Below are 27189 nucleotides of genomic sequence, written 5' to 3'. Positions count from 1 at the left end.
GATTTCTATCAATCTTTATTATAGTTCATCCCCTTCCTTAACCATCTTATTTCCAAAATGCCAAAAATCCCTAACCCTTTTGAAGTTTCTATAATATAATATAAATTTATTGGGTTCTTGGTTGTCCACTAAAATTTACTATTCAACTACCTTAGATGCTAAATCATTACCTCTTATCCCTGCAATTTCCAAAATTGTGCTGCTGTGGTCTCAAATCCTCTCCTTCCTAACCTTGTACATTTATGCTTTTAAAATTCCCTTTATTAGCATCTTAATGGGGTTTTAGGAGGGGAATATAATTAGATGCATGTGTTCAGTCTGTCATCATATCCAGAAGCCTATAAGGAATGTTTAGTATAGTGTTTTTATTTTAATGATGTTCTTTTAAAAGGTTAATATAAGCCTTCTTGGTCATCTGAACCCTTAAAATGAAGTATTACCATGTAGTTTCAGTGACCACACTTGGATTTATGGTTATTTAGCAATCTCCTAAGCTGTCATACTTGAACAAACTCCTAACACAGTGTTTCTCAAACTGGAAGGTGGGGCTTTTCTATATGTGTTCTCATACTTGAGAAATTACTGTCAGTGATATGGACCCACAGAACGTTTTAAAGCAGAATAAAGGTACAGTCAGATCTCCATTTTTTATAAATCAGTTAGCTGGGTGAAAGGTGAAGTTGGGAGGGCAAGATGTGAGGCAGGGAAGTGAATTAGAAGACAGCTATAATCCAAAAGGGTATGGGTTTCTTGTAGTAGAGGTGGATAGATAAGCACAGATTTGAAAAACATTTAGGATCATGATGACAAAGGGTTCAATTTGGATTCCAAGCTAATAAAAAAGAAAATCAGTGTAACAGTCTTAAACATCATAAACAGAAAAATCATAAATAACTATGACTTATTTTGAAATAGTTACTGGCTTATGATAAGTATGATATTATGGCAGCACAAGTAAGATGAATGGTAAAATAATTTTAAGATGTGTAATTTCAACATTTTTGTTTCGTATTGTTACCAAGACCAATTATAATTGTGCAAAATTTAATCAATTGCACTGTGTCACGCAAGGAGGCAAATTACCTATTGTCAAAACTAATTTCTCAATTCTGACAAAATACCATTTATTTTTTCAAGAAGTTGACATTTGCAAGAGGTCTGAAAAAAGGCTTCCCATTAATAAGTCTATAGAAAAAAAGATGAAAAAAGAAATCTTTTAAGTCTTGAAAAGCATTAGGCTCTAATTGTTTGAATCACAAGCGCTAGCCCATATTCCGACTGATCCAGAACATCCCAGCCGATAGTCAAAATTTAGTCATCGACTGTATTTTCTTTTTTGCAAGCTCAGTTTCTACTCAGCATCAATTCAGTGCATAAATTTGTCTTTTTATAAATTCTTGAAATACAAATGGAACAATTCTCATCATGTTTTTTTTTCATAAAACAATCATCTAAAAATGGTTTTGGTTGAAATGACAGAATCAGCCTCTGATAGATAATTATAATATATAATACATTTTGATTAGGAACTTGCTTGCAACTCATGCCATTACAGATACTGAAAAATAAATTGATTTGAGTAAAAATACCTTTTTTACAAAGATGCTTACACAAGATTTTTTTCAGAACATACAGTATTTGAAGTTTTGATCTCTTTGTTTCGTAAGATGGTTTCCACATCTTAAGTGAAGTGTATGTATTATACACTTTTCAAGATTTTAATTCAAAGTAATGATACCTTTTATTTCTTAAAAAAATGGAATGAATTATATTTCACACGTAAGCAAAAGAAAAATATTAACTTTTTATTATGGAAGTATAAAGACAATCATTTAAAACCTGAAAATAGTCCTAAATGTATATGGCAAATGAAAAAACATCTATTCAGGATAATCTAGTAAAATTTGATGAGTCTGGGTATATGAGCCCAAACTTCTCCCTTTTTCCCTACTCCAAGCTCAGTGAAAAAAATCTCCACCTAAGTTGGGGCAGCCAGGAACAGAGCCCCCTCTCCCCTTGGCTCCCCGTCAGAGGGCTTTCTTTCTGGGAGGAGCAGGTTAGCATTTCTCATCCTGCCCCAGCTACCTGTTGTTGAGACTGTTCTGGGCAAGCATGCCCAAGAAGTGGGGACTCTTCTGCTCAGCCTCCACCCACAGAATGGAGACTCTACCTTAGGTGTATGTCACTGAGTGCTGGGGCCTTGGTCATCCCTGCCCTGTCTTATAAGGCAGTGGTTCCACACCAGGAGATGTAAGCCAAGAAGACCTGAAGCTCAAGTCCTAACAGGGGTATCACTCAGAAAGAAGCACACCGTTGTCCCCACCCCAGCGCCAGAGCCCTGGTTCAGAGGTTTGCCTGGGGACAGAACACTTGGAGTGGGAGGGGAGGCTTCACACTGAATAAGCCAGAATAAGCAAAGAAGCAGAAAAGCATCTTACATTAGAAAAAGGCAGGCAGCAGGCACTGCCTGGTAGGAGTGGCCAGATGTTGGTTGGATCTAACAGAAAAGACCTAAAGGTATCCATGAGAAGGACACTGTCAGACTCAAATTCAGAGGCAGTTGTAGCACGATTAGAACCGGAGGAAGTCAGCTCTGTCGGGAATGATGAAGCCCCCTGGAGCCTCTGGGGACAGTATTAGCAGCTCAGCAGGTAAGGAAACTAGATGCAGAGAGAACTAGAGACAGCATGGATGTCTCCTACCAAGAACTTGGAGGAAAAAGAAAGAGAGTAGCTTAGAAGAGGCCCGCTCAACAGAGGATTTTGTTTGTTCTAACTTTGTCTTGCTTTGCTTTTTAGGATGAGCTATTTGGGAGCATGTCCATGCGCTGGGATACTGACCCTGTAGAGGGGACGAGGATGGCTTCCAAGGCAAGGTCCAAAGAGGTAGGAGGACACAGCAGAGATTCTAGCTGTCACTGGAGGGGGAGAACCTGGAGGCATGCGGGTGACGATGTCTGGGCATGAATACGTAGGGAGACGATTCTCTGGGTCTGACACATTTCTACACATGGTGTGAACAGAAACACTAAATGCCTTTTCAAGATGATCTTTTCAAGAATGTTAATGTAGCAAACAGCCTTGGAAGATAAAGACAGAGGGTGCAGAGGCTGGGTTTTCTTCCTGTCCAGTATAATAAAGATAATGCCTCCCTCTAGGACAAGGGCAGGTTTCCTTTCAGCCCACTGTAAACAATTCTAGTTCCCTTCGCTCAAGTTCCTCAGTTGCGCAGCAAACCCATTGTGTAGGCCCTCCTGGGCCCCTCATGGGGTGAGTGACACAGTCATGCGTGTGAGGTGTGCTGTGCCCTGAGTTATAAAGTCCTTTGCCTGATCCAGGAGGTTCATGTCTTCTGCATGACATCTATAAACCTGTAGCCAGCCAACAGGTCAGCTTGCAAGTTGCGTAAATCTCAGATTCTCACAATTCTTGACCGAAGATAACTTTGTAGCTAGGGGCATAGGATGTTTAAACTCTGCTGTCAGAGGTATGGCAGGGAGAAGAACAGGCTTGAGGGAAGAGGTGGCATTCTAGAATCACTGTGGAGCAGGATGGCAGCTGGAGCTAACCAAGGACAAGGCGATAGCTGGTGTGGAGTGCCCAGCTGAAGCCGAACTGTGCAGTGCCGTTCTAGTCTGGAGTGAAATACTCTGCAGCAGCTGTCAGCCAGGCAGCATGGACCAGGGGCCCTGCAAGTGGGGGTCAGAATGTGAATCCAGGAGCACAAGGGAATTTGGGTTATGAGAGAATAGCTCAGATTGCGACCCCCAGAGTCCTGCCTGGACAGGCAAGACCGCTTCCAGGAGAGGGCTGATGTGCTGGCAGACAAGTGGAGGGGTGGAGAGACAGAGGCCCTCTGAGGCTGCAGATGGGGAGGGAGAACTCCAGGTGGACAGGTAGGAGGCTTTGGTCCAAGAAGCATTTCTCCACTGAAGGTGCTGGAGGTGGACCAGAATCATTAACATGGGTGGTAGGTGGTCAGCTCCCACACAGGAGGAGAGCACCCTCCCCTCCTTGAGGCTGGAGTCCAGGCAGGTGGAGGCTGGGCTATGGTGGAAGCCAAGTGTGTAGGTTTGAAGATGGAAAGTTGAAGAAAGTAATAGTTACCAATTCCGTTTCTCCATGAAGTAAGTGAGGCACTTGCAGACAGGAGGGTAGGCATCGGACTTGGGGGCTCAGAGAGAGGGTCTGATGCTTTATTAACCGTTGAAGAAATGGGAGCAGGTGCTGAGCAAGAAGTAAGTAGTATCTACAAGGATTTTTGACAATTGAAAACCATAAAGATTGAAATAAAAGACTTGAAACCATTGATTCTAAGCAGTGCCTGTTAGCAGGCTAACAGCTCATTCTACTCAAGTCTTGCAGTAAAGGAAAGGGCTGTCCCTATGAATGCCCTCTGACCCTGACTTGGCCCACACCAGATGGGGCAAGAGAACTGAGCCTGATCGACCATCCCTGACCAGGGGTGCAGGCCCAGGAAGCTTTTCAGGAAGTCTTTCAATTGGACAGGCCCCTGTTGCTGCGCCCAGACTTGCTCTGATACATGAAGAACAGGTGACATTAGGAAGTCCGTGTACTGGACCAGGTCCCTCTCATCCTTACAGTTCCTGACAGTTTGGGGTCTGGGGTATTTCATAGGGTTTGGAGGTCTAAGACCCAGGACACTTCCGTCTCACCTACTACCACTCCTAGAGAAGGCTCTCCTACCAGAACAGGGGTGCCAGCTTCCCCGACCGTCCTGGTGATGCCAGAGGCCCTGCCAGACCTTTGGAGGTCTCTCTGCTGCTGAAATTTCCAGGTTGACCTCGGCTTGAAAGAAGAACGCAATGCGACCGAGGGCCCTGGGCCGCCCTGTACAGTCACCACAGGAGAGATGAAGTCTCAGCTCCCCCACCCATCCGGTCCCGGGAGGCTCCCTACCTCAGCCCCTCCACCTCCTGTCCGGTCCGAGCAGTCCGGGTTTGCTCCGCGGCCCCCCACACCCCCTCAGCTACTCTGGGGAGCCCACCCTCACGTCGCCTGCACATCTGGAAGGACCCGAGGCTGGGCCCAGGCTGGAGCTCGGCGGGAGCGCCGGCTGGCCGAGTGCCCCGGGCAGAGGGCAGCGGCAGGGAGGGGACAGGGGGTGCGGGCATCTCCGGGAGCCCGCGGGACAGTTCCGCCTCCGGACCCCCTGCGCAGCCCCAGGGTGCGGCGGCGGCGGCGGGTGGTGGGGCCGGGCCCCGGGGAGGCGCCGCGGGAGCAGAGGGAGGGCAGGGCCGGGCGGGGCAGGCGGGGCAGGCGGCCGCCTCCAGGAGTGCAGCCCAGCTCAGCCCGGCCTCTCCTCTCCCCCGGGGACGGCGACGGACGGGGCGCCCGCGGCCGGGCTGCATGGGGCTCCCGCGCGGCCGGCTCTTCTGGCTGCTGCTCCTGCTCGCGGCCGCCTGCTCCGGGATCCTGCTCGCCCTGTACTCCTCGGCGGTGGAGCCGTACCCGGGGCCCCGCTCCAGAGCCAGGTAGGGGCTGCGGCGCGAGACCAGCGGGAGGGGACGCGGGCTGCGGCCCTTCGTCCCCAGAGCCTCAGCCCGGCGTTGGAGTCGCGCCCTCCGGTCCCACAGCCTCTGGAGGTCCGAGGGCGCCCCGCCTGCGCGCCCGCGGTCCGCTCCTCCCGCCTGGCGGGCCGGTCCCTCGGGCCCTGCGCAGAAACGCCTTCTAGCGTCAGGCGCGGCTGGGTCGCCGGAGTCCGATAATAGTCGGCAACTCGCCCTCGGTCACGTCAGTTTTCAGACTCTACTTTCGGGGTAGGGACTCCAGTGTCCCAGTTCCAACTTTGCCGGGGTCTCCGGCCAGGCTATGGCGGGCCGCCGTCCCGCCCCGCGCCGCCGCCCTGCCCGCGCCGGGCCCGGCTCCCGGCTCCCGGCCGCGCGCTTTTCATGCTGATAAGCGGCGCCCGGCGCGGGGCGGGCTCCGCGGGAGCCGGGGCGACTCCGCCGCGCTCAGGGCGAGCTGCCCTCGCCTGCGCCCCGCAACTCCCGCTCGCTCGGGCACCTTCGTTCGCAGGAGAAACCCGCGAGTCCGCCTTTGGGAGGTGATGGTTCCAGTTGAGTATTAAGGAAGCCCCGAAAGGATCGAGTTTTTACCCCTGGAGGGCGGCCCGAGCTGTGCCCCCAGTCTGGTTTGGGAGGCCGCAAGGGGGCTCCCAGCATCGCGGAGCGGCCTGTAGGCCCAGCTTTCCCTCCCCAGCGCGTTCCCACCTGCGCACCCCTCCCTAAACCTCGCCGCAGGCAGAATAGGATGAAAGGAAAATGAGCATCAGCTCTCCGCAAACAGGATCAAACGACGTCTGAGGTCGGCACAACAACCTGAAACAGGTTTGCACACTTTCAATGTGAAACGGATTAAGTCCAGTCCCTTTGGGACAAAGGGCTGTAGCAGGTGATGCCTGAAGGTACTAACCTCCTTGTAGTCAGAAATTGCAGGGGGAGCCAGACTGAAGGATTGAAGGCATTAAGAAAAGGGATCCTTGTCAATTTCACGTAAAGATGCTTTAAAATACATTTAAACATCCTTTCAAAGTATCTAATAAAACCTTAAATATGAGGTTTGCTGAACATCCCTTACACCTCAACAAAGCTCTTTTTTAAAGATCTTTAATCTTTTAAAGATCTACTACAACCCAAGAACCTGTTCCTTTTCTTGTTGTTTGCGTGGTATTTACCCTGTAGCTAAACCCTATCCACTTCCTAAATACCAGGAAGTGGATACTGAATGCCCGGAGAAGCAGGGTGGGGGGCAGGATGTTCTGGGCGGGGAGAGCAGGCTGTGCGACCCCGCCAACTGCGGAGCAAAAACGGACTTGGCCGCAGTGGAGAGTCCAGGGCAGAAGGGCGCCGGGACCCGACCTGCCGCGCCTAAGGCGGGGGCTCTCATTGCACGTGAGAGTGGAATCCAGCCCGGGAATTTACCCACGAAGGCTCTGCGTCAGTAGTTCTCAGGCATGGGGATTTCTAGCCTTACAAAAAGAAAAGATTTTTTTATGGAGGAGGGGTTGAGAATACATATAGGACGCCAGTTGCCACGACTTTTCAGCATTAGTTTGTAAAAGAAAGGACATTTTAGGGTCAAGAATTCCTAAGATTTACGAAAAACATACCACAGTGGTACATCACTGATCCACAGTCTTGTTTTCTGCGGTTTCACTTACCTCGAGGTCAGCCACAACCCGAAAGCAGACGATGCTCCTTTTGACACATAGTCCTAAGGTCAGTAGCAGCCTGAGGCTAAGTCACAAGGCCTACCTCGTTCACCTCACTTCATCTCCTCACTTAGGCATTTTGTCATGTCACAGCGTAAGATGAGCCCAGTACAGTAAGATAGTGATTGTTAATCTTACTGTGCCTAATTTAAAAATGAGCTATGATTTATTTCTATAAACTCATGTATATACATAAAAATATAATTATTACATATCCATATAAATGTATGATTATTATGAATATCATGTACATATTCAATTGTTTTATTTATTTATTACAGGTATATATGTATAGGAAAAAATAGTACATAGAGGGTTTAGCTCTATCTGTGGTTTCAGGCATACACTTGGGGGGTCTTAAGACATATCCCCTGAGAACTGGGGGGATTACTGTACATTGTGTTTATTTCTTTTTGGACTGGTGAAACTTCCCAGAGGGGCAGAGGTGGCCTGGTCTCTCCCCACTCCTAGGCTCAGTAGGTGTCTAGAAGCCCTTGATTTCCTAAGACAGAGGGGCTGGGAGGTATCATTGAGTGCTGAGGGGTGCTCTGGAGATGAGCAGGCCTCCCTGAGGCTGGGGGATGTTCAGCAGAACTGAACTGGGGGGACTCTCCATCACCTCCCTGGCAGCTTTCTCCCTCCTGCCTCTATTCTGCCCTGCTAAGTTCCTCCATTTGGTTCTCAAGCAAGGCAGCACAGGGATCACCAGGGATGGGTGCAGACCAATTGGATCAGAATCCTGGGGTGGGGCCTGGGCATGTGTGTTCTTCAAAGGCTTCCTGCCGTTGTTCACTGCTGCCTGGACAGAGCACCAGACCCCAGTTTCTCCTCAAAGGGAGTCCTACTGTGCTTCAGTCAAGGAACTACAGGATTACTAGGTAGACAGGTGGCCAGACAGAGCAGGGAGGGAGGGATGGGGGAAGGGATCAACACTGTTCTTCCTGGCCTGCCCCCCCAAGGTCTGGCTGAAACCTGAAGGGCGCAGGTCACAAGCTCCCGTGTGACTCAGCCGTCTCAGCACCTGGAAGCAAGTGACAAGAGGCCTTTGTTCCCTTACAAACTGTCTACCCAAAATCCGGCCCACCTGTTCCCTTGTGGCTGCTGGGGAGAGGGCAGAAGTCTGGGAAAAGCCTGACACCCTGAATGGGCAAGAGCCCCTATTCCTTCCTTTCTGTTTGCCCTGTGCCCTGAAAGGTGGGGGTGGGTTAACAGACCCTTAGCTCCTTCCAGAGGGGCACTCTCACAACAAGGTCCTTTCCCTTCATCCTTGGGTAACAATAGCTGATTTAGAGCATACTTTTTATATGAGATAACATAGATGTTCTGAACATCCCAACCATTGGATATGTACTATGATGATCAGTCATATCTCTGTGATTATCCCTACTGTACAGGCGCAGAGACTGAGATTCTGAGGTCGGTAACTTCCCAAGATCATGGGTATGAACCTAGGGGGTCAGAGTGCAGGCTCATGCCCCTCACAAGAACCCACAGGCCAGAAGCCAGGAGTGGCAAGATGACCCACTCCAAGGAGAAAGGGCCCAAGGTATCTGGGTCCCAATTCCTGTCTGTGGGAGATCCCACAGATGGTTGGAATTTGAGGGTGCTGGAAAGCTTTCCTTGTCTACATTTTCATCATTTAACCAACCTATCACTGTTCCTATAAATTCCACATTTTTGCTGCTTACCACAAGGTTTCCTGAATCTGGGTTTATACAACTGAGACAGAATATGATGTGATAGTATTTTTTGTGTCTAAAGAGAGAGACATGGGCAAGAATCAGAACACAGAAACAGAAGGGTCAGAGGAATGACACCTTTAACCCTGACAGTCAGAAAGTTCCAAGGGGCAGGTAAGACCCCTGCTTTACTTCTGCCTTCTCCCCCAGGAACACCACATCACCTGGAGCATTCTTTGGATTCACGACATCGAATTCTGGTGCAGGAAAGGTACAGTGATCAGCTATTCTGTGGCAGTTTTGAGCATCCTCAAATCAGTGGGGAGGAGGGGAAAAAGAAGAGCAAATGAAAACAGGAGCCTGCTGGGCAGGAGCGCCGTGGAGTCCCTCAAGTGTGAAGCACGGAGCTGAGCAGCCAGCCAGTTGGGGCTTCTCAGACCTGGCCACCAGTGTTCCCTATACCACAGTAGCAGAGAAGGAGGAATCAATCAGAATGTACCCCAGCAGTACAGCCAGCTGCAAAGTTCTTGGAAGTCTTGTGATTTATCTTCCAAAGGCCTGTGAGTTTTATATTCTCCTTCTCAAAATGTCTTTTTACTGTAAAAGTCACATTTAAACTGCTCCCCATGGAGGGAACACCAAGCTCTGGGAAGAGGCTCCACCTTTGTCTAGAGAATTTGAGAGCTTTTCAGACACTCCTCAGGAACTACCCGTCCCTGGGGACTGGGCTGAAGCATTGCCTCAAGCACTTTACCTGCATTCTCTCACAGAGCCTCAAGGCGTCCCTGTTCGGTAGCTTTTACAGGTGACAAAAATGAGGCAAGGAGGTCAAGAATCTTGCTCAGGGTCACTCAGGGAGAAGGGGTGGTACTGGGATTTGAGCCTTTGCTTTGACCCAGAGCCTGGCTCTGAACCACTGCTCAATGCCGTCTCCTCACCCCCTTCCCCGCCGATATGCTACAGCTGAGCAGGGTAATGATTGTGTCATTGTGGCTTAATTCGGGGTTAAGGGTTATTTTCAATGCCCAGGAAACCGAACTGAAACTTGCCAACTGAGGCCTCAGGAAGAAAGACTTCCCTGCATGCAAGACTTAACGGACAGCTGAGCTGTTCAGAGACAGAGCATGTGACCCTGGGCAGGTGACAGGGACCCCTTCTTGAGAATAGTGGCTGGTGGACACTTGGCCAGAAGGCTGAGGAGAGGCCTCAAGCATCCTATGGGTGCTTGGCCAGATCATCTTTATGTTTCCTGAAGTCCTTTCCACCTTGAGTTGCTTGAGCTCACTGACATATATCCCCACCTGGTTTTAAAAAAGACTTGAGGTGGCTGTTGGATACATATAATAAGACAAAACATAAAATGGAGTAAAATGAGGAAACAGGTAGAGAAAAAGAAAAGGTAGGAAAAAAAGACAATATCAGATAAGTACATGAAAAAGGTACCACAAGATATAAGAGACAGACTATATATCTGGCTCTGAGCTTCCTGGTAGCTGCAGTGAAGAAGGACTTTCCCACCATGTCCATGAGATAAAAGCCAGCCAGCTGCCCAAGTGAAACACAGCCTTTCCTGATGCTGAGACCTAAAGATTTTTATCTTGGAAAACATCCCTGTGATGAACTAAATAGTAATGAAACTAGTACAGTCCATTCTGTTCTAACGCGGGCTCTGAAAGTGTGAATTTTTTCCAACAAGACTGATAGCTTCAGAAACAATTTGAGTGTAACACAAATTCTGTGTTTGCTTATGAGTGATTTTATCAGCAAGAACACTAAGTTAAATGCAGGAAACCACACCCAACCAAAGGTCGCCACAAAGGAATACAGAAAAGGCACACACATGCACATGTCAGCTATCCACCCTGTTCCAACTAACCCTTTCCAACACCTCACAATAACTCACGAGCTGCTACCCTTTCAGTGCCCACTTCCACAAGCAAACATCAAGTCTTTTCCGAGGTCAAATACCGTATCTTTAATAGTAACATGCGTATTTCCTAACCACTGAACGTGTATAAGGCTGTGCTTCCATCTTTATTAAGTTCCTCGTTTCATGCATCACTGACAAAGCTTTTGAGTGTCCTGCCACCGATTCTGTTTTGCCAAAAGCCCTGAGGCTTTGACCGTAGTTTTGCATAGCATTTGTTTTCAAACACCCGTATGTCACATTACAATAGAAATGACTGTGTAGCTCTTTACTGCATCGTCCTTTGATCAAACCGGTGGCTTAATGAAAGAGACCCTTCCGTGGGAAGAGTGGGCCCACCTAGGCCAAAGCTGCGTGGGACTCTGACATTGCAGGCTGCAGGCAGACGGGCCTGGGGCCTAGGCGCTCAGTGCCTCACCTGCCCTGGAGGCCCCTGCGTGTGGAGGCACAGTATGATTTCCTCGGGCTGCCAGAATGATCACTCTGGCTGGCTTAAAAAAAGAAATAGATTCTTCCACAGTTCTGGAGGCCAGAGGTTCAAAATGAAGGTGTCAGCAGGGCCTCACTCCCTTAAAATTTCCAGGGGAGGATCCTGCCTGCCTCTTCAAGCTTCTGGTGGCTGGAAGGACATCCAGTCATTGAACTTAGGGCCCACTGTGATATAGTAGGACCTCATCTTAACTAATTTCAAAGCTAAGTCAACTAGCTGCAAAGTCCGTTATCAATTAAGGTCACATTTTGAGGTTCTGGGCAGATGTGAATTTTGGAAGGACACAACTGGCACAAAATTTGGGGAGACAGAATTCCAGGTACCAACTGGAAGAAAGATGATCATTATCTTCTCGCAGCCGTCCCACATGCATCTTCCAGCAACGGCTGCCAGAGGAGGATTTGGGTCCAGTCTGAGGGATTGCAAAAAGCTCAGGCTGGAACTCCTCTACTAGAGGGCAGGCAGGTCATCATACCCCTTCTTGGAAAAATGCCCCCAAGGTTTCCAAGTGTGAGGTGAAGGAGTAGGAAGCCAGCGCTTGCAGGTCCCAGAGATGTGGCATCATGTACCATCCTGGAGGGAAGGGGCTGGGCAAGGTGAACCCAGAAAGCTCTAGCCCCCACTGGGCTGCCACACAGGCCAGCTCAGCCTACAGGTCAAGGGGTGGCCCAAGTCTGGAGGGGGAAGGGCAGCTCTTCTTCCAACCCTCCCAGGGTCTGTGGGCTCCTGGGAAGGATACCACCCCACCCCAGCCCCGTTATCACCTCACCCACAGAGCTGGCCCTGCCCACGCCCTCTTCATCTTGCCATCCAGCGGCACCACCACTTTCAGGACGTGTTCAATCTCTCCACTCCAGTGCTGCTGTCAGGGGCTCTCTTCACCCAGGACCTCTGGGACAGCCTGAGCCAGCACAAAGCCCCCTATGGCTGGCAGGGGCTCTCGCGCCAAGGTAACCCCACCCAGACCTCTGGCCTCGGCTGACCCTTCCTTCTGCTTTGGTCCTGGTGCAGCCAGGCCTCCCTGCCCTCCCAGCACTGGTGGAGGCCCCCCACCTACCCATACCCCTTTCCTCCCAGGGCCGGCCACCAGCTGCACTGCACTCCCCTTCAGGCATCACAGGGCCAGCAGGGTGTGGCTGCCCACCCATCAGCTCTCAACATCCTCGAGTCTCCCTGGCATGAAAGATGCCAGGGTCTGAAGGTGGCCGAGGACAGGGCTGTGGCTCACAGCCTGCTGATGGTTGCTAGTGTGGCAAACCGCCCACGTTAAATCTGCCCCTCCCTGCTCCCGTAGCCCTCAGATTATTTTATTTTGCATATACACAGTCTGGAGAGGACTAGTCATTCCAGTTCTTGAGGTGATCGCGGGCACAGTGAAACCCCCCTCCCCCTCCATCCTGTTGGTTCTCATCTCAGGGCCCCTCTGACATTTCACTCTCCTCCACCTCTGTGCCTCTTGGAGGGGCTGGGGCCATGGCTCAAGCGGGTGGGGTGGCAGCAACAGGCCTGGGAAGGCCCTGATGACCCACCGCACAGCCCTCCTCACAGCCTCACACCTTGTCTGCACCCACAGCCATCACCTCCACCCTGAGCCTCCTGAATGGCTCTGAGAGCGCCCGGCTGTTTGCGGCTTCCAGGCCGCCGCTTCGGGGCTGCATTCGGTGTGCGGTGGTGGGTAACGGAGGCATTCTGAATGGTTCCGGCCAGGGTTTGAACATCGATGCCCATGACTATGTGTTCAGGTATGCAGGACAGGGGCCAGGAGAGAGATGGGAGAGGAGCTGGGTGGAGTGGGTCCCCAGCCAGCCCCTAGTTGCTGGTGAGGGCGCTGGTCAGCGGTAGCGGGCAGACAGGAGAACACAAAGGCACGTGCACACACCCCACGCAGGGCCACATGCCAACGGGACCTGGAAGATGCCAGGGCCAGACGTGCCATTTCACAGGGCACCTCTTGAGGTCTGGAGGAGTGGGGACGGGGCTGGCAACCTGGCGCTGGTGCTGCTCTGGGCAGAGGGAGTGGTCTGTAGAGCCATGGGGGCCAGTGTGGCGGATGGACGCGGAAACAGCAGGGCGGAACTACGAGGAGGCTGATGGGCCTCTGTTCGGACCAGACTCAATGGTGCTGTGATCAAAGGCTTTGAGAATGATGTCGGTACCAAGATCTCCTTCTACGGTTTCACTGTGAATACGATGAAGAACTCCCTCATCTCCTACTGGAACCTCGGCTTCACCTCTGTGCCACAAGGACAGGTAGGCTATGATGGGCATGCCCTGTCGTTGACAGTCGGTGCCCCTGTTCCTGAAACCCCGCGGTGGGGGCGCCACGCGACTTCAGGCAGCACGGGCCTCCTCTGGAGTGGCTAATGCTTACCAAAAGCTTACAGGGTGCCAGGCACTTCACATGTGCCACATCAGCCCCATTTTACTGGTGATACTAAGGGCAAAATTCACCATCAGATCCCACGGAGCTCACACCACACACAGGTGAAGGGTATTTATTGAGATGCCTGGTCGTCACAGCAGCCCATTCCCAGACGGCAGTGTGTCCAAGGCCACCACCCAGCTAGTCACCAAACCTAGGCCGCTCTGACTCAGGTGCTACAGTTGCTCCCATTTCCCCCCGCTGTCCGAGAGTGGTGATGTGCTCGGCCCAAGGCCCCACAGCAGCCGTGCTGGAGGCTGGGCTTCACAGAGGCAACCGCAGGCCCATCACAGGTAGGGGCAGGGGAGCTGGAACCTGAGCCCATCCACTGCCTTCAGGCTCATCCGGCCACACCCAGTTCCCCTCAAGGGCCACATGTGCCACGTGCAGGAGATCCCCCATGGTGCTCAAGGACTGGGTTGTTTCCATGCTTTTTCCTGACCAGCAGTGCCAGGTATCACACTAGACCCTTAGTTCACGATACACAATATGCGATGGCTTGGTTTCTGGTGTGGCCACAGGACCTGTATGAGTTCCCCCTTGCTATATAACAAAAAGACCCCAAAACTTAGTAATGTTAAACAATAAACACTTATTTATTATCTTATAGTTTCAGGTGACCAGGAATTTGGGAGCTGCTTGACAGGGTGGTTCTGGCTCAGGGTTTCTTAGGTGGTTGTGGTCAGGATGGGAGGGCCTGCAGTCACTGCAAGTCTCAACGGGCGGGAGTCAAGATGGTTCCTTCACAGGCCTTTGCACAATGGCCCCTCTACAGGCCCCCCCGAGTTCCTCATGACACAGCAACTACCCTCACCCACAGCAAGTGACCCCAGACACCAAGGAAGCTGCAGTGCCTTTTATGACCCTGTCTGCAAAGTCTCACACTGTCACTTCTTTTTTCTATTCATTAGAAAAATTCTATCATTAGTCATTAAGTCCAGCCCACACTCAAAGGGATGACAAGCTTCACCTCTTGAGGGAGTTATCAAAGGCTTTGTGATCGTGTATTGAAACCACCACGGTACCTGTGATTAGGAATCAGGCAGGAGCTAGAAGTGGTCTCACACCCATCAGGACTCAACTGTCTGTTGTCCCAACAGGACCTGCGTTACATCTTCATCCCCTCAGACATCCGTGACTATGTGATGCTGAGGTCAGCCATTCTCGGTGAGCCCGTCCCAGAGGGCCCTGATAAAGGGGACAGGTGAGCAGCCATGTGGGGACAGGGCATGGTTAACCGCGATGCAGCCATCTCCCCCTTGCCCCTGGGCCCACCTCCAGGTGGAAAGGTGGCTGAAGGCAGTGAGAAAATTCCCAGGAATTCAACAGTGCACTAGGAAAACCCAGGTCACCCTACTGGTCCTCAGGATCCTGGCAGGGAGAACTATAGGCTTGAGGGGCCATTTTTTTTTTAATGGAGCAGGCAGGCCTGGCTCCTCAGCTCTGGGCTGCTGTCTCCATAACCAGCCCAGCCACCCAGCTGGGCTTGCTGTCCTGTTGAGCCCACTGTGTCTGGACACCAAGAGCAGGGGCCAGTATCCATGCCACTTGTCCTGGTGGGCACCCTCCCAGGCCTGTGGTTCACGAAATGAGAGAGCAGGTGACGTGGGCCCAAGTCCTGAGAAGTGGGAACAAAGGGCACTCTGTTTGTTCTTCCCCACCTTCCTGGGCAGCAGGCCTGTGTCCCGTGCTTTTGAACCACTGAACCTTCTCCCTGTGGTGCTGAGATAATTTCCTGTCCCTAAGATCTGGTCTGTAGCAGACCGCCACCCTGCAGCCAGCTCTCCTCAGTGCTCCCAAGACATCTCAACCACTCTGGAGAGAAGCCTCCGTGGTGGACCTCAGGGGTTCTTAAGGTCTCAGAGGCCACTGGCCCCACCCCTGCCTGTGATGACCCAACAATCGCTTAGGCTGCTGCAGGTGCTGCTGAGGGTGGGCTTTGTGATGCAGGCAGCGCTGGGCTCCTGAGGGGGTGGGCTCAGAAACACCACGCAGATAAGCCTTCCTGCCACCAATGAGCTCCCCCTCCATTTCCCCAATTCCATCCCCTACCCTGTCCCCTATACAGTCCCCTACCCAGTCCCGGTCTGGGTCTGTGGAGATCCAGCAGCCCCCCTCCAGCTCTGGTGGCTCGGCCCCTTCCCCCTCCCCGAGCCAGGGGCCCTCGTCCCCCACCCTCTCTCAGCACCCCACCCCAAATGCCTCACAGCCCTCTTCCCGGGCCTCCTCCCTGACCCCCAGCCCTCACATCCAGCATGTGCCTCAACGATCTGCCCAGGCCACTCCTCCCACCTCCAAATCGGGCTTAAAATTCGTTTCTCGAAACGCTTCCCAAACTCCCCCTGTGCCTCTCACCAAGTCACCCTCCTACATCGGACCTACTAGGGGCATCCCTTCCTACATCGCCCCATATGTGTCCCGCTTCCTGAAGGAGCCCCCCTTCTTCCAGCCCCCTACATCACCTCTCCCCCAGAGCCAGTGCTTCCCTTGCACCTCCCCCTGCCCAGCCCACCAGCGCCCAGTTCCCCCGGACTCTCTCTACTTTCCTCTCCTCCCCCCCCCCCCCCCCCCCCCCCACGGCAACTGCTCCTACCCCACCCCTCCTGCTCTGTTCACGCCCCCCTCCTCGCTCACCTACACCCCACCCACCGAGGTCCTGGTGAGCGGGAAGCCGCATGTGGTCCCCACCTTGCTGCCTGCCACCTTCTACACCCCCTTCTCCCGCCACTATGCCCAGCCCCGTCCCTACCGGACGGCCCAGCACCGCCGCCCCAGGGCTTTCCCCCTCTCCTCGTTTCCTCCCGTACAACACGAAGGCACAGGCGGCTCTGTCCCCTCTGTTCACCTCTTCCGTGGGTCCTAGGCCTCAGACCTACTTTGGACCAGAAGCCTCTGCTAGTAAATTCAAGCTTCTACATCCAGACTTCATCAGCTACCTGACAGAGAGGTAAGTGGGAGGCCGGGAAGAATAGCTCCCCTTCTATACCCACCCACACCTACCCCACACATTGTAACCAATAGCAGAGCCAGCCTGTAGTGAGCACCATGTCTGGTGCCAGGCACCTTATGTTGCCTGATTTACTACTTTTAATCGGATGGAGGTGGTATTCCATTAGGGTTAACAGGCAAATGGACAGCAGGGGAGGAGAACTCAGGTTTAGTTACTGGGGGTATTTACCAAGGCATAGATTGTATATGGGGATATCACAAGGCATAGGTCTAACAGGCTGGTAGAAGCAGTGGTCATCATCTGTAGGCCCAATACAGCAGCCAAAGGTGGGCACAGGAGAAGCCTGGTCACACGTCCTTCCTACCCATGGTCCTCCACACGAGTGGGGAAGGGTTCATTTGTTCCTGTCTGGAGACATTTTGGTTGTCTCTAAGCAAGTCCAAGTGCACTAGTGGGCAGAGGCCAGGGATGCTTAAGTCTTACAATGCATGGGGACCACTCCCTAACACAGAGAATTACCTGGCCCACAACATCAGCAGCGCCACAGTTGAGAAGCCCTGCTGCACCTATCCCCACAAAGGCTAGCATCCCAAGAGAGCACAGGTGAAGAAGGGTGGCAAGTGGGCCTCGGAAAGCAAACTTGACACGGGACAGCTACAGCCCCTTTCAACAGAGGAAGGTACCAGGCTCAGAGGCCAGCTTAGATGTGAATCCTGGGCTGAGGACAGTACTGTGATCATACTGTGGCCTCACTTTTGGACTGTCTTCCAGTACATGTGCCCACGCACACACATGAACCATCTAGCCAGTGACTCCAGCCACAGGACCCAGGCACTCCTGCCCCTCACACACGATTCCTGCTTGGCCAAAGTCTGGTGACAGAAACTTTGGTCTCAGGCTAAATAAAACAGGCATTGTGGTAACACAGTAGCCCAGGGGCAAAGGCAGGGTGCTGCAGACAAGGTACGTTCACCTGGGTTGAGGCTTCCAGCAAGCAGAAGGGGGAAGATCTCCCCTGCGGCTCTGGATGGCCTGTTCTTCACCCCATTCCCATTCCCTAAGGTATTATCATGTCAACCAAAGCTTCTTGCATTTAGTTTATTTGGGTTTTTCCCCTAAGTCAGAAATGGATTGGGGTAGAAGGTGGAAGTTTTTAAAGTTTTCCAACTTGTTTGAATTGGCAGTTTAAAGTGTAATGGCACAACCTTCAAGCTACTATTCAGGACCTCGCTGTCGAGTTTTAATGCTTCTTTTTGCTTCCAGGTTTTTGAAATCAAAGTTGATTAACACAAGTTTTCGAGACCTATATATGCCTAGCACTGGGGCCCTCATGCTGCTAACAGCTTTGCATACCTGTGATCAGGTAAGAGGTCTTTCTTCTCCCAAGCCCACAGGAGCAGAGTAGATGTGTGAATGCAACTTTGTGTGACTCATGATGCTGTCAGCCTCCAAACCTGGGACCTGGGCCTCTATCCTGTGGGGCAAGGATTCCCCAGTACAGAGCAGCCTGGTCAGTAAGGGGCTGGAGAGGGGGTCACTGCTGACCTTCCTCCCCACCTACTACCCAGGGTCCTGTGAGGTCAGCCACTGGGCCAGCCCTGCCCTTCCCCCAGCAGCCACCTGCCCCACGTCGCCTTACACTCCCACCCCCGTCTTCCCTCGGCAGCTACTCTGTGCAGTCTTTAAGGAGCACATCATCAAACTGCTCGTGAAAGCCAGTCCTCTCAGCACAAGCGGACAGGGGCATTCTCTTATGAGGATTTTCTAAATCGGAGGTGGGCAGCAACCACAATCAAAATCTTTGACATCACCACAGGACATGTGCCCAATGGGGTGCTGCCCGTGAGCTGCACGAAAGCAGAAGCTGAGAAGCAGTTTTAAAGGAAAGGCAGTGACCCAACACTAAAGTCAACACAAGAGCTGGAAGTCAAATGCCACCCATGACTCCGATGCTACACCTTTTCCCTATTTTAAAGTAGGAGTCCCCTGACCACAGCCACCGTGAGGATAGGAAACAGGAAGTAATGGGCTTTTGCTTCTATCTTGAGCTTAACAATGAAGGTTATGGCTTTGGAGTCACAGACCTGAGTTTAGAACCCCACCCAGCCACTTACTAGCTGTGACTAAGGGTATCTGGTTACCTCTCTGAGCATGTTTTCCCATTTGGTAAAATGGCGATAATACCTACCTAAGATTGCTGTAAGGCTGCGGTGAGGAAATGTGTACAAAGAGCACAGAGCTGATGTTGGCACAGGCTTCTTGTCTGTCCACCCCTTCACACAGGGCACCCAAGGAGGTGGGCATACCTTTTAAATTCATGGCACCTCACACGCATTTGTCTGCACATAGTACCTCAATAAATGCCAACTCATGATAAATACTATCTTCATCCAGGTTAGTGCCTATGGATTCATCACAGAGAACTACTGGAAATTCTCAGACCACTATTTTGAACGAGTAAAGCAGCCACTCATATTCTATGCAAACCACGATCTGCCCCTAGAAGCTACCCTGTGGAAGAACCTGCACAAGGCTGGCATTCTCCAGCTGTACCAGCGCTGACTCTGAAGCACCCAAGCCCTTTGCTCTGGCACAACTGTGGCCCTCATCCCCTCAAACGGCCAAAGCTGCCTGTCAACCCTTAGGGGCTCCAACTCCCCTCAACCCACTCCTTCCCTCCAGATGACTAAGAGGGGGATTTGTGGCTGTCACTGAAGCCTGTCCATTGTGGGACACCCCATCTTCTCCATGGACCATTGAAGAAAATTCTCCTTCTGTGTTTAAGATAGATATCCCAACCTTGGTCAAGGAAAAATGGACTGCTCTGCTGGGTGTTTCAAAACTGAAGAAAACACTCCCTAGATGAGATCATGACCTGTACCAGCAAAGGGCAGGTATACTTCCAAGCTAAGTATCTCAAAGCCAGCAGCTGGAACCAAGGGACTTCAGAAGTCCATGGAGAGACTCAAGACCCTTTGGTTAACAGACATCAAGCAGCAGAACAGGCAGGCACACTCCGCAGCCAAAATCCTCCCACTACCACGTCCAGTACAAACTCCAAAGCTAATTCAACTCAAGGACACAAACCCCTCATGTTCCCTCTGTGAACATGACCAACTTCTGCCCCACAAAGTGGGAGCACAGCAGACAGAAGGTAATTTGAAACTAAGTTAACTGCATAAATGACGGTGACCATTTTGTTTGCATTGGGGATAGTACACCACACAGGGTGGCTAGTGTGGCAGGAATGTTCTGGTATTTGATGGGTCAACTGCACAGAAGGATGCCTCTGAGGGAAGTCCTATCAGAGATGTATTAATACCTTGTCACCAAAAGGATGTCACCAGGTAGTGAACCCTCAGCCTCACACCATGGCTTCAATTTGGACTTAGGCAGTTTCATCTTTGACAAGATTATATAGACTCTATTAGAAAGAAGTCTCAACCAACCAACCAACCCAGTCATCCTCATACGGCCCATCAGCCTGGGATTCAGTGTTCCAAGTAGTGTGGACTGGGCCACACAGTCCCATGTGCTACATTATACAAGAGAAAGGTGGGTGTCTCCACAGGCTGGCTGGCAAGAGGCTTCCCAGGGGAGCATCTATTAAGGCTGGTCTATTCATCCAGGCCCAGGACCTGGCCTCTGGTTCTGTGGTTTAGAAGGCTGATCCTGTTCAACATGATTAACAAGAGGGACGAACTCTGTCACCAGAATCAAAGTACTGCTATAGAAATTTAGAGGCATGTGTTAAAAATGGACATTTGAAAAATGGACATTTGGCCTTTAATGGCTCAAGCAGTCACTTGAAACCATAGCCTTCTGCTGCCTGAGAGCAGGGTTTAGGCCAAGGGCTATGAGTGCATTCTTCAAGCCCTCTCAGTCACTCTACCTTGACAGCACCAAACTGTCCCTTGGTCTTGAGCTGTCCCAAGTTATGTTTCTCTGGATAGAATAACTAACTGGTCTGGAGAGAACACTCAACACACGGTACTGTTCAACAATCGAAGCTAGTATCTTAAGTCATTTTTATTACCAATTGCCTTGGTAACCCAGCAGTGCTCTTAGGGTCATTGCCCTGACACATTTTTGTCTATAAAACTTCACTTTTATCTATCAAACAGAAAAGCCGGAAACACCTGACGGCATCCTGTGTAATTGTTAACCCCCATCATTATTCTCTGAAACTTTCACCTATGTAACAATGTGTTTAATCACAGACTAAAATGCTGTTTTTATGTAGGTCTCAATCTGAAATCCACCATGCTAGTATGTCAACTTTTTATTTTGATTTGTGCTTAAAAATTTAAGTCTAAGACAGTGACTTCACAGGAAATCCACTTTTTCTAGGCTGATCATCTGCTTCCCCTTTGTCTCCCCAGTGCATGTACATGTTAATTACAATACTGCGGTCCTGCCAATACATGAGTTATACCCCATCAACTGAATGAGGCTAGTTTTACCCTGATTTCACCAATGGCCAAAGACTGTTCAGGGATGAACTTACTATTGCTGACTATTCTGAAGTGTAAAGAACGCTTACATGACCCTCCTTTGCAGGTTTAGTTCATAGGCACTAGCAGTCAGCGGCAGAGGCTGTGCGGATCCCGTCTGGCATCACTGCAAGATAACCTGTAAAACCGAAGGAGAATCACTTGATCAAACAGCCAACTAAGTGACACTAGACTGAAGTCTAAATTTAAAGAATACACTAAAAGGACCATCATAGAGGCACACATTCTAACCTATCCTTAGGCCTGGGTGCTGAAGGCATAACGAGACAGTGCTCAGTGCAGGCTGGTGGGGTTCCCAGGTAACTCAGCCCCGCAGCTCCTCTTCAGGAGAAAGCGCTCTAAGGAAGAGTGTCTAAGTAGGAAAGACCAACCACGAAGCGCCAGGGGCTGCAATTATACTCAACGCCCCTCTGGGTATAAAACGTTTGAAGTCAAACCTAAAGGTCCACTGGGGTCCCCACAACAGTCAAGTCTACTCAGAAGCAAACCACCACCCATGAGGCAGATTCCCACCCCACCCCCCACTTTCACTTTCACTTTTAGGCTGTAAACTGCAAGGGTCCATTTTCAGGCTCATAAATCTCATCCCAAATATAGCTTTCTTGGTAACCAAACAAATATGTGACCTTAAACATAAACAGCCCACACATACCTCCCAATTTCAACAAAAAAGGCAGTCTGCCCAATTCAAACCCAGCATTCAAATAGGAACAAAGCCAGACACCCTCTGTGCCCACAACCACTTTGCTACTTTCTTGCTCACATGCCAGCCAGCCCTCTGCTGCCCAAGGAACAGCCCCACGCCAGTCATGCCATTCAGACAGGATCTGAGCCAACCCCAGAGGAACTCCCTGGTGTGACCCCCCCTTTCCTGAAGGGCACTATGTGGTATAGAGGCAAAAGGCCAGAATTAAGCATTCTCAATTCTACAGCTGGCATACATTTTACATTCCCGACTGTTTCAAAGAGTGCATTCATTTCCTTGAAATATGTGACAAGCACTCTTTCTTTCTAGAGTAAGAGCATAAACCAAATAGGGGTTACTTTCCCATTTCTACCACCTCTTACAGCCTGTACCCTCAGAGCCATTAATCAAGGGGCCCAGAACATGCAGGGGCCGCTGCACCACTGGGTTCCAAGTTGCAGAGGGGTGCACTAGACTGGGTCTCAGCAGGGGCCCTTTGGAAGCTATTTAGTTTACTTCTTCCCTCATGAGATCTCTCAGTCTTGACTTTGACAGTATGCTTTCCCTAAAAGGCAAAACTGCTTACATCTAGTGCCTAGGTGTTCCCAATGTCCTAGGCCTGACACAATGACAGTTTCTGCCATTTTAAAGACAGGGTCTATCCCAGCACAAAGTGTCTGAAAGCCGAGTATGGCATAGCTATTCTAGTCAGTGAAACGCTCAGACAGTGCCGACCATTCCCTTCAGCCAGCCTACTGAAGGCCAGCAGCACGATGGGTATGCACTGCCAATTTAATCTTTATAAAACCTGACCTTTTAAAAGCACAGGGTCAAACCCTTAAGCCTCAGAATAGATTGTTTTTCCTCAGTTGAGATTTTCAGACAGGGATAACTAACCATCCATCATAGGCTTATGGGGCGCCTCAGGGACATTTATGATGGAAACAAAGCTCACAAACAGGAGAATTATTTCACTTGTTTCAGACAAAGCAGTTCAACTCTGTCTCACACACTACAAACATCTACCAAAGCAAACAAACCTTAGCATAACCCCAAGTCCAAGGCAGGGGAAGCAAAACAAATAGCCCACTCAGGCCTGCTCCCAACGTCTACTGCTTTCACGCATGACAAAAACTCCACTTTAGGTCCCAGGTAGCTGCTACGGCACCACCACTAGTGTCTTCTTCTGGAGGAGCCTTTCTCAGGGGCTGAGACAGCAGCTGGCAAAGAGAGATTGGGAAAAATAGAAGTACTCAAGACATACATAGGTAACTCTCAAGTAGCTCTCTCTTAAAATCAGGTCTGAATTTACCATGAAGCAAACTTGGGGAACTGAGTTTCAGACATCCATAATCCACACAAAGGCCTTTCTTTGCCTTCAGACAGGGATAACTGCATCATCACAGACTCAGCTCCCACTACCAGCCAGCCCAGACCACTAACATTTACTTACAGCACACACAAACTTTCTTACCAAATCCTGCTTTACTTCCCTCATGGGATCTCTTATCTTGACCTTGAGAATATGCTTTCCCTAAAAGGCAAAACTGCTTACATCTAGTGCCTAGGTGTTCCCAGTGTCACTGGCCTGACACAGTGACAGTTCCTGCCACACTAAAGACAGGGTCTGTCCCGGCACAAAGCGTCTGATAGCCGAGTATGGCACAGATATTCTAGTCGGTAAGATGCTCAGTGCCAACCATTCCCTTCAGCCAGCCTACTGACGGCCAGCAGCACGAAGGGGATGCATTGCCAAGAGCAACACCACAACGAGGCTGTTTCCCCTCCACTCACCTACTTATAAAACAATCTGCAGAGCAGGCATGTGGCTTTTTTTTTAAATAGGGGGTTACCTATCTGCCCTGAGCACTACTTAAAAACAGTACTGTAATCCTGCTGCAATAAAAAATCCCTGAACTAAAAGTAGATCAGATCATCTGATTCTTCCTACACCCCAGCTCCTGGGAGTGCCACACCTGACTGTTAGGCCCCACTCCAGGGCCACTATCGTCCATGGTTGGAGGTGGGCTCCAGGGACATGTATTTTAAAACTCCGTAAGTGTTCCTAATGCATAGCTGAATTTGGAAAGCATTAACCTTGTTTTACAATTGAAGAAATAAGACTCTGGTGCAGTTACCTGCTCACAGGCCAAGTCTAGAGCTCGGATCTTTCAAGTTAATTTAATACAGTTGCAGCGTCTGCTCTGACATTATGGGTATGTCACTGTCACAGGGGCTGTCTTGTGCACTGTGGGGTTAGCACCCTTCACCCCCAGTTGAGAACCAAAGCTCTCATCTCAGTAACTAGTTATTCAATTTCATTTCAATAAAGCTGGGAGGAAACATCTTAATAATGATTCCCCCCCCCCAAAATCAACTGGCCATTATTTTTATGGTTCTTAGTTGTGTAACTTTGGGCAAGTGGACCTCTAAACCTCATTTTATTTACTCAGCAGCAGAGTGAAGAAAACACCTACCCACACAGGGTTTTAACAAATACTGTGTAAGACGGCTTGGCAAGGAGCCTAGCAATGAATTCCATACTAACATTCCCCCATGTGACCAGCAAGAGAACCCTGGAAGGCCCACACATTCCCAAATCCTAACAGACCAATACAAAAAGGTATTCTAACCTAGGTACTTCTGTGAAATCTTCCCATTTATAGAAATTTCACCATGGAGATGCTTACACCACACGTCTCAAGATGATGGTTTTCAGGTGACTTTTTCAAAGCTCACAGTTAAGACCTTTAATCTGCAAGGGAAATAGATAATGCACTTCATTCTAACAGAAACAACCTTAAGGTGTTTATTCTCAAGACTGGTGTTTAAAAAGCTGAGCCGCAGTGAGTCTTAACTCCTCGCAGAAGAGGAGTTATCCCTTTCCTACAGGGATAACAACCTTCGGCAAACGTTTCTAAATCCCAGCCAACCAAAATTAGTCTTCCATGTCTCGCTTTCATCCCTGCAGGCAGCGGTAACCACTTTGGTTTCAAACAGTGACACCTAGTGGCCCCAAATTACACCGTAGCAGGCTCCCCTCACTTCCCGGCTCTGGGTCCATTTCTTACCCTAAGTGGATGTTGGAGTCAACCTGCAGTCGAGAGTACTGAACTCAAACTTCAGAATAAAGTGTGCGGCAGCCGTATGTGTCAGGCCTTCACACCATCTCGGCTTTCTCACTTCTGATGACCACCTAGGCCCAGCCTATACCCATCCTTACTCATTGCAGGGTTCATTACTTTTCGAGTTCAACCTGCAAGCCTGCCTCACTGTCTCTGCAGATGTCGAAGGCCTGTGGGGAGGAAAAAAAACGAGCATGTAAGCTTCGTTGTGAAGTTACGGCTTTCCAAAGTCTACAATCCCACTAATTTCTATCTGCAGAATTAAATAAAAACAAAAAGAGGCCATCTTCAAGGCTGTGCAAGAGGATGTCAAAATTTCAGACGCTTAACACTCTGGACGTGCATTCACGCCTCTCACCGTCCGTAGGCAGACCGGAGACCGGCGGGGAGGCTCCGCTCCGCACGCGGTGTGGCGCAGCGATCGGGTCTGCGCAGGCGGGGAGGCCTCCTCTCCCCAAGAAGGGGCCCTTCGACGACAAAGGTGGGCTTTAACTCCCTTCAATCATAAAAACTTGCGCCGATTTGCAAAGTGTTTTCCCTAGTATCTCAGCTAATCTCCCAACCACTCTGGGGAGGAAGGCCGATTTATCGTCGCCATTTCGACTCTGAGGAAAGGGAAGCCAAGTGTACTCCTAGCGCCGTGTCAAGGAAGACCGCGTTCTCCTACCTCCGCAGCCTTACCACCGCCTAAAGCCCGAGGCTGCTCGCCGCGCTTGGTCGGCGGCGTAAACGCCATAATTACCAGCCACGAGGTTGGCTTCGGAAAGGAAGGGGGGCCGCACCTGCGCACAGGCCTTCTCAAGAGTCTCGCCGCAGCTCTCGCGATATTAAGAAAAGGCTGATGGGAAATGTCGTTCGAACACCCGCTCCCGGGGGCGGGGCCGCATCCTCCGCGCAACCTTGGAGACGGGGGTAAGATGTTCCGCCACCAGGGACGGTAGAGAGCCCGGTGGGCGGTCTGTGAAGACTCATAGCAATTAGAAAACGGAGGATGGTCGCGTCGGTCACAGTCGTTTGTCCACTTGAGGCAGTGACTGTCCTTGGCCGAGACTGGGGGTCGGGCGCAGAAAGTTGGAGGGGCCTCATGAGGGGAACGACTGAGGAAACTGAGGCCCGGCCGGATTCGTTCTTAGATGCGTTGTGGAGTTTACCGTGGACGGGGAGGGGTTTGTCCGGCCGTTTGTCCGGCGTGGTAGGTTGCGTAAGTGAAGGGGAGGGAGATTCCCGGGGAATTGTTGGACGTCCCGCTCACTGCTTTAAAAGTTGGGGCGAGAGCAGTGAGGCCCGGGCGCGGGCGGCAGAGGGCGCCCGAGGCGGCGGGCCCGGGCCTGCCCCGAATTACCCTGAACCGGGGTGCGGGCCCCGCTGCACAAGTCTCCGAGGAGTGGCCTTAATTCTGATAAGAAAAGAAGTGAAAGGAGAATAGCAGAGAATAATGTAACACTCAGTGCTGCTTCTGCTATTTTTCATGCAACCTCACTGGCTTCGTTTTTGAAGTAACATTTAGGCCAAACAACTAACGTCAGGGCCAGAACTTACACCTATTTGGAAATTATTTTAAATTTGCAAGGCCACAAAGCCTTTTATGCATTACCTTCTGCCCATTCTCATCAACCCTTTAGCAATGATCTCAGCGGCATTCGTATATGGTTAATATGTTGCAGGTGCTTATTTTCAAGTTACCACATTTATGTTTGCCTCCCTTGATTTGATTGTATGCTTCTTAAGGCAGGAGAAGTCTCTCAATTATGTTTTTACTTTTTCATTTTCCTCACTGTGTCTAATTGGTATTCCACTGTCTCTGCCCATGGTGACTATTCAGTAAGAAATCATTGACTTGCTTAGCTCTAGCTTCTATCTTGTGAAACTGGCCCTTAAGTTTCTCTATATTGCGCTTGAAGACAAATTGTTTTGTATAAGACTGAGAGGAAGAATGGTTTCTCTCCCTGCAAATTTACGTTCCTTTCATTGCAGACGTACAGCAGGACCTCTTAAGGGTGGAATTTGCCCAAAGCTACTCGTGTGTAGGCAAGTGACCTGTTGCAGACAAAACAAGTGCTTCATAGCACTTCCTGTGTGCCCTCCACTCGAGTACTTCACAGACAGTACCTCATTTAAACTGGGCTACTGCACTGTGAAATGCATATCAGGACCCTCATTTTTC

The 27189-nt window shown here is 50.4% G+C and overlaps 2 protein-coding genes, 1 long non-coding RNA gene and 2 other non-coding genes across 16 annotated transcripts; 2 read left to right on the top strand and 3 right to left on the bottom strand.

The window, feature by feature from the left end:
* Positions 1-5256: 5256 nt before the first annotated feature.
* ST6GALNAC2 (ST6 N-acetylgalactosaminide alpha-2,6-sialyltransferase 2) lies at positions 5257-21149 on the top strand. Of its 9 annotated transcripts, XM_036997562.2 has the most exons (11): positions 8185-8779; positions 9123-9183; positions 9284-9472; positions 12187-12279; positions 12903-13071; positions 13441-13579; positions 14852-14955; positions 16615-16698; positions 17965-18064; positions 18368-18476; positions 19096-21149. In XM_036997562.2, the coding sequence occupies exons 1-10, from the start codon at positions 8579-8581 to the stop codon at positions 18467-18469; spliced, it is 1242 nt and encodes a 413-aa protein (XP_036853457.2). In that variant the 5' UTR covers positions 8185-8578; the 3' UTR covers positions 18470-18476; positions 19096-21149. The 9 variants fall into 9 exon arrangements, 7 of the variants coding, with proteins under 7 accessions (XP_073092078.1, XP_036853456.1, XP_073092077.1 ...); XM_073235976.1 differs by lacking the exon at positions 16615-16698 and having other exon boundaries at positions 8177-8779; XR_012130889.1 differs by lacking the exon at positions 18368-18476 and having other exon boundaries at positions 8181-8779; positions 16568-16698; positions 19096-19226.
* On the top strand, positions 14962-16563 carry LOC140849246 (testis-specific serine/proline-rich protein; the record flags this gene model as incomplete). Its single annotated transcript, XM_073236219.1, has 1 exon — positions 14962-16563. A coding segment is annotated over exon 1 (798 nt), but the record flags the coding sequence as incomplete, so codon positions are not given.
* Positions 20713-25883, bottom strand: LOC118968164 (uncharacterized). 4 transcript variants are annotated; one of them, XR_012130894.1, is made up of 5 exons: positions 25808-25883; positions 24972-25195; positions 24534-24655; positions 22941-23120; positions 20713-21333 (listed from the first exon to the last, which is right to left on the bottom strand). It is a non-coding gene; the product is annotated as an uncharacterized lncRNA (long non-coding RNA). The 4 variants fall into 4 exon arrangements; XR_012130891.1 differs by having other exon boundaries at positions 25693-25808; XR_012130892.1 differs by lacking the exon at positions 25808-25883 and adding an exon at positions 25384-25800.
* LOC118968191 (small nucleolar RNA R38) lies at positions 22739-22815 on the bottom strand. The gene has a single exon (XR_005055720.1). It is a non-coding gene; the product is annotated as a small nucleolar RNA R38 (small nucleolar RNA).
* Positions 23233-23312, bottom strand: LOC118968192 (small nucleolar RNA R38). The gene has a single exon (XR_005055721.1). It is a non-coding gene; the product is annotated as a small nucleolar RNA R38 (small nucleolar RNA).
* Positions 25884-27189: the final 1306 nt, after the last annotated feature.

The sequence above is a fragment of the Manis javanica genome, chromosome 4 (genome assembly GCF_040802235.1).
Source record: "Manis javanica isolate MJ-LG chromosome 4, MJ_LKY, whole genome shotgun sequence".
NCBI lineage: Eukaryota > Metazoa > Chordata > Mammalia > Pholidota > Manidae > Manis > Manis javanica.
The sequence above is the reverse complement of the archived record's forward strand: the minus strand, read 5'-3'. Positions and strand labels throughout refer to the sequence as shown.

Coding starts and splice junctions, on each gene's coding strand:
- ST6GALNAC2 (XM_036997562.2), top strand. CDS start 8,579: ATGTACTATGATGATCAGTCATATCTCTGTGATTATCCCTACTGTACA. Junction 9,184..9,283: donor CGAATTCTGGTGCAGGAAAG/GTACAGTGATCA, acceptor CCTGCTGGGCAG/GAGCGCCGTGGAGTCCCTCA. Junction 13,580..14,851: donor CCTCTGTGCCACAAGGACAG/GTAGGCTATGAT, acceptor TTGTCCCAACAG/GACCTGCGTTACATCTTCAT.